At 51.7% G+C, this 6,000-nt stretch overlaps 1 protein-coding gene across 1 annotated transcript in view; it reads right to left on the bottom strand.

The window, feature by feature from the left end:
• Positions 1–4,143: 4,143 nt before the first annotated feature.
• Positions 4,144–6,000, bottom strand: part of LOC119104705 (mucin-5AC) — a 49,946-nt gene continuing 48,089 nt past the window's right edge. Inside the window, exon 11 of the mRNA XM_037228422.1 lies at positions 4,144–5,149. Coding sequence (XP_037084317.1) covers positions 5,048–5,149 — 102 coding nt within the window. The 3' untranslated portion in view covers positions 4,144–5,047. The remainder of the gene's footprint in view (positions 5,150–6,000) is intronic.

The following is a 6,000-nucleotide window of genomic DNA, read 5'->3' as shown; positions in this document are numbered from 1 at the left end:
ATGCGCCGGGTCGCTCGCCAGACAACATTTCGGCATTTTAATTGTCACACCTGCGCCATTTGCGTCACCAGACGCCGCCGCCACCGCTGTTGCGACAGTTGTGAACGCCCTGCACGCGCTCACCAAATTCGCTTCGGCCAACTTTAGGATGGCCATTTCATTGTGGATCTTGTGTCACATGCTTAGGCTGCATAAAAAGATGGTGACTGCATGCTGGTGATCCATCAAATTGGTTCAGTGACTATCCCACAGCCTCCACACTTCGTTGAGTGACCACCCCTCAGTCCGACGAGTCTAAATTGATGGCATTGTGCTGACGTTACATATGCCATAACTACGCGTACCTATGTGCCAGGTGTGTCTGGTTTCTCGCCAGAAATTTGTGAAGATAAGAGCAAAGATTTCCGGGTCAGACAGTGTTAAGCAGCCTGTTCCCATTTAGCCTACATGAAATATCCTGCAGGGCAACACAGCTTCTTTGTAGGAACTGAAAACGTGTAAGATAGCATTGCACGTGCTTGCACTTTTCAGCTTAATCGATGACATTTGAAAAAATGGTTTAACACGGCACGTTTACACGGCCCCCAAAATTCAATCAAGTGAATTTGATTTTAGAGCTCTACATGAAAAATTCACCCTAAGTCACCAGTCTAAACCAGCATTAGCTGAGTTTCTTAGAAAATCTGACATGTGGTCTTTGAGTTACAGCGAAGCGTGTTTGGAACTACCGGGACCATCGCGTCCATGAGCCTGCCTCCGGCAGGTGGCCATGCCTCCCTATTCCAAAGTCCTCGCCGACAAGCTGCGGTCCCAGTGGCATGAACTGCAGTGTGACAACTCCGATGCAGCCTCCCACTCCGTGTCCTACGACTCCTCGTCAGCGTTCAGCTCGCGTAGCTGTAAATCGAGGAAGAGCCTGAAGAGTTCAAAACTCAAGGCAGGTGGCGGCAAGGGAGAGGATCCCAACGTGTGCAAATGCGGTGTTGGATGCAAATGTAAAGTGGGAGAGCCCGCTGTCACCGATGGTCTGCAAGAAACTCCTCGGAGCAGCGTCCCTCAGTGCCCTGATATTGGACCCGCTGACCCGTACGGCCAAGCTAGGGAAAAGTCTTTCGCTGCCGCCTCGCCTGGCCAAGGCAGAGAAAAGTCTTTCGCTGTCCCACCTGATCAAGCGCCCAAGCTTGGAAGTGGAGGTGCAAACACCAGCCCGTTTAAAGGCGTTTTAGCGGCGCTGAAACAACTTGGGTCGAGTCTTTTTGTAGCTCTGTGTCCTTGTTTAAACAAGAAAAAGTGAGAGGGGTAGAAAAAGTTAGTGCTGGAGTATTTTAGTCCTTTGTTTCTTCGATTTGCAGTCGTGTGATATCGGACCTCGGTTTTTTGGCACAGCACGCTTACTGCAAGTGTTTCGCCGCTCTGTAACTATGAGACGACCAATCAAAACGTACCGCTGCGGGCGACCATATTGTTACCGCTTGAACCAAATACACCTGGCTCGAGCTACCTCGGTGTGATGCCAAGAGGAGGCCTGCCAAAAATGCGGAGCGTGGCTGTGTGAACTATGCCATTTTGTAATGCCTTGACTTGCTATTAACATATTGATATCGAAGACTACGAAGTGCTCGAGAAGTGTGTTCTACCAAACTTTCACCGGTTTCGGTTTTCACGTGTCCACGGTGACGCTGTTGGCCCAGCAGTTGCATCTGGTGATAAATGACCTAATAACTAATGAAGAGCGTTACGGTCTAGCGACGTGAAATGGGTTAATCAAACCAATATGTTTCATTGTTTGAAGGACGGCTCACATGCCTCTCTACATAGGCCGTACATTGGCAGCGGCATGCGATGTATAGTAATAATGACCCCTAGCTTACTTCTCCAGGAGTGACAGGTAGTGCCACCCCTGGACAAATAGGCTAATGGCATTAGTGGCATAGGTTCTAACAGCGGTTATCATTGTACAAACGATGTCACGAGTGCAGCATTTATTTAGATCAGATCAATTGACATCAGTTACAATGGCAGTACCTGCTACTGCTTTGGCACGCTCTCACAACTAAAGCACTGAATTGGATCTTGATTAATTTTGCATCCTCCTCAACACAAAAAGCCTTAGACAAGCTCCTTGGTGTTTGCTTTTACATGCATTAATATTAGCACGCTCTTCCAACTCATGCGTTGTCTTCATGTTGCTGCTAGCTGCATTTGTGACCAATGATTCGATCTTGTACGCTATTAGCATGCATGGACGTCATTGCGGCACGTGATGCATTCCGTCCAAGCCGTTTCTCCGTTCGCCGACGCCATCGACAGCTGGAAGCACAAGGTTAGATTATCGTCGGCTTTGAAGCTTGTCCCACAGCTGATTAATTCACACTCGCCCACCACGCGACGCCACCAGCACAGAGGGCGCTACTCCCAGTTGAGAAGAGGCATTGGAACACGACAGCTGTTACATTCTCGAGAGGCTGCGCAAGTCCAGGGGACACTAAGTGCAAGTAGCGAACATTCGTCATGAGGGGAATTGGTCCGCTCTGAAACACCACCCCGTGTCCACCGCAGTGTTGTGCTTACAAACAACCAGCGCTGCTTCCCAGCGACGTGGGACCAATCATCGTCAATGAATGAAGACTCATCCCCAAACAATTTTAATGAAGTTATTGGCTCGCATTGGTTCTCTTTGAGCCTTCGCAACTTCATCGTGGACCAGCACTCGACTGATTCGCTAACAACAGCTGACTCCGCATGCTCGGCCGGTGACGTACCCCCTCCACACCACCAGCATGGTGTGTCGCTGCAGCTTCTGCCGCCGCATCTTCGCAGCGCTCTGCCCGTGCATCCCCGTGTGCTGCTACCTGTGCCGGCGTTCCCGGCGGCCCAAGCGCCGCGTCATGGTCGAGGTGCGGACCGTGGACCCCTCATTGTACACGGTGCCGGACACGGACAACAATCCGTCCTACCCCGGCACCCCGTCCTACCCCGGCACCCCGTCCTACCCCGGCACCCCGTCTTACCCCGGCACCCCGTCTTCCCTGAACTCCTCGCCCTCCCTCGACACCCCGCTGGATCCACAGAAGCCCCGCCGCCGTTGGGATAACCGCCCGCCAGCCTGGACAACTGAGCCCCACAAGGAGGAGGTGACATGACGCTACTTTAGAAACTTGTGCACTCTGCTCCATCGTCAATAGCGAGAGACCGCGGTGAAGAAGATTCCTGATGTCTCGTTTGCGCTGGAAATGGCCACGTTAGGAAAATACTCCATGCGTTCCAGGTTTTTTGGTACGCTTGTTTCAGTGTTGATCTTACTCGTGAAGGCCTCAGCGCCGCCTGAGCGTGTTTGGTGACCTGTTTTAATCGTTCCAGAACTGGTCAGTTACTTTTTTCATTCGTCGGGGAGATTATGTCAGTTGATGTGCTGCATTAGTCAAACCGATGTGTAGAGAAGTGAGCTGCACCTTCAAAACGGAAGGCCTCATAGCACAAGAACAACTGCCCGACAATTCCATTGCTTTATCTTCCACAAAGCAGTCTCTCCCTTCTCGTGACATGGGCTAGCATAGTCACGAGAAGATGCGTGATGACGTCATTGCGTCGTGATGACGTCCGTCAGCCCACTGCCGCCTTTGTGCTGTGTCTGATGGTGGGTGAGGTTGTCGTCTTTCAGGCCGCTCTGATTCCACAAAGCTTGCCGCATGTGGTCATCTCTGAGCGCTGGTGCTGGATGACTGCGCCATGTTTTAGGTCAGCGTGCAAACTCATTAACTATGGTCTGTCGATGTGATCAGGCGTTTTACGGCCGGGTGTACTGGCGAATGAATGTGAACGCGTTTTGCGTGTGTTTGGATCCGCTCGGCTTACAGCACGGTCCAGCTTATTAACTCATCCTATAACAACACAGGCCCGTAATAAAACACCTGCATCATCTCGAGGGTGCTGGTGAGAGGGGACACAAAGTCTGAAAGGCCCCCCGCAGTTTTTGAGTGTTGGCATATTAAACATTATAGCCATGTCAGCGTCTGTTTGGTGGCTGATCAGCAAACTGCATTTAATCATACGTCTCTGATAGTATGTCATATCGCCGCCGTTTGCGCAACGTCAGTATCGCAACTTAGGCTCCAGCCTTTCCTCGGGCATAAAACTCATCAATGTTTTGTTACGAGTTCATTCATAAAACAACAATGAGTCATACGATCAGCACGCAGCATACAGTGACATCATGACAGCAGGTCGAGTGGGGTGAGCATCGCGAAACGTCTACCAACAACCTAACGAAAGAAAAGAAATACTGAATACAGCTTCGCACCCTTGACTGACATTCGTCTCCAGCTGGGCATTAATAACTTATTGGCTACGACGCCGCACTGGTCGCTGATCTCGCACTAGTGCACCGCCCGGTCTCAACACAGTTCTCGCTTCCATCTCGCGTCAGTGCAACGCATCTCGCTACTTCTTCGAAAACACGGCAAGAAATTCACTCCCACGTGCAACACTCGGTTGGTATCACACTCCGACTGTCTCCCGACAAATCCGCCCAAAAGAGTCTCGCGATCACTCGTGTCCGAATACTGTCGTCGCCAGGCTGAATACTGCCGTCGCCCCGAGGGCTGCAAACATCCCGCTAGGCGCATGGAACCGCGATACGAGGAACACGAGGGCCCTTCCCCCAACGCGAGGAACTCAAGGGCTCTTTCCCAGCGCTGGGAACCTTTCGCAGCCAGCCGATATATCTGTCCAGTGCCTGCCGGTCTCCCCACGCCACCCCTCTTTGGATCAGTTGGCAGCCTCGTGCTGCACGCGGCGACCGGTCTAGACCTTCTGTGCGAAGGCAACCCGGTCTAGACCTTTTGTGCGCGGCAACCGGTCTAGATCTTCTGTGCGCAACGACCGGTCCGGACCTTCTGTGCGCGACGACCGGTTTGGATCTTCTGTGCGTGGCGGCTCGGTCGACGCCTTCTGTGTGCGGCGATCGGTCTGGACCTTCTGTGCGCGGCGGACCGGTCTGGACTTTATGCGCGCGGCGATCGGACTAGACCTGTGCGCGGCGATCGGTCTAGACCTTCTCGTCACTGGAGGACGTGTGCAGGGTGCCGTAGATCTCCTCCTGGAACCGGTCCAGGTCCACGTAACCCTGGTTCTGATCCTCCAGCAGCACCTGCGGACAGGCACAATAGTCAGCAGGCGTATTTCTGGCGTGTTTATCGGCTTTCTAAGTGCGATGGTCATTTGGCGGGTTATTTGATACTGTGAGACTTCACTTCAGCGCCCGGGCCGATCTCTGCAGCTGGTCCGTTGAATTTCTGCGTTAGAGAAGGGCTCTTAAGGATTGAAGATTATATTATTTCTGTTTAACATATATTAAAGGGAGCTCACAATTTATACCGGACCTTTACCTGGGCATGTTTGAACGGCTTAGGACACGCGTATCTTGAGCTAAAAATGTAATATGATATTAGCATTCGCTTTACGACAGAAATTGTTTTCACCATGGTCTCTGCATAGGCCCAAAGCCTGCAGTTGCAATCACTTGCGATTGCAGTTATCCAACAAAACTGTGTTAATGCTTAGGCGGTGAGTTTCAGTCCTTGTCGCACCCCACCAGACGTTAGCCTCAGACTCTTGTACCCAGGCGTCCCATTCACCGGCGTCTTTCCTGCCATTTGACCCCTTGACCCCTCTTGGCCCAATTTAATCTTATGGTGTACTTATGAACTTAGCCCATCATACCGTGGACGGGTTTCAATCAAATAACCTCCCCCTGCCCTTAACTGACCTTTTAAGTCCTTCTCTTCCGTCCCATCCACGGAACTCTCGTCCTCGTTTGTAGCTGCGAGCCTCCGAGTCTTCCCCATTCAATCTACCCTCTAATCCTATTCATCCCTCTAATCTCCGTAAATAGCCACTGCAGCTGACGTGCCTTAATCTCTTCTCTATCTGACCTCTGACTAGCCTCCCCTCCCCTCTGACCTTTGATTGACCTACACTCCCCCTCTGATCTCTGACTGA

The sequence above is a fragment of the Pollicipes pollicipes genome, unplaced genomic scaffold, assembly GCF_011947565.3.
Source record: "Pollicipes pollicipes isolate AB1234 unplaced genomic scaffold, Ppol_2.1 Scaffold_6052;HRSCAF=7182_pilon_pilon_pilon, whole genome shotgun sequence".
Lineage (NCBI taxonomy): Eukaryota > Metazoa > Arthropoda > Thecostraca > Pollicipedomorpha > Pollicipedidae > Pollicipes > Pollicipes pollicipes.
This window is presented reverse-complemented; position numbering and strand designations above follow the sequence as displayed.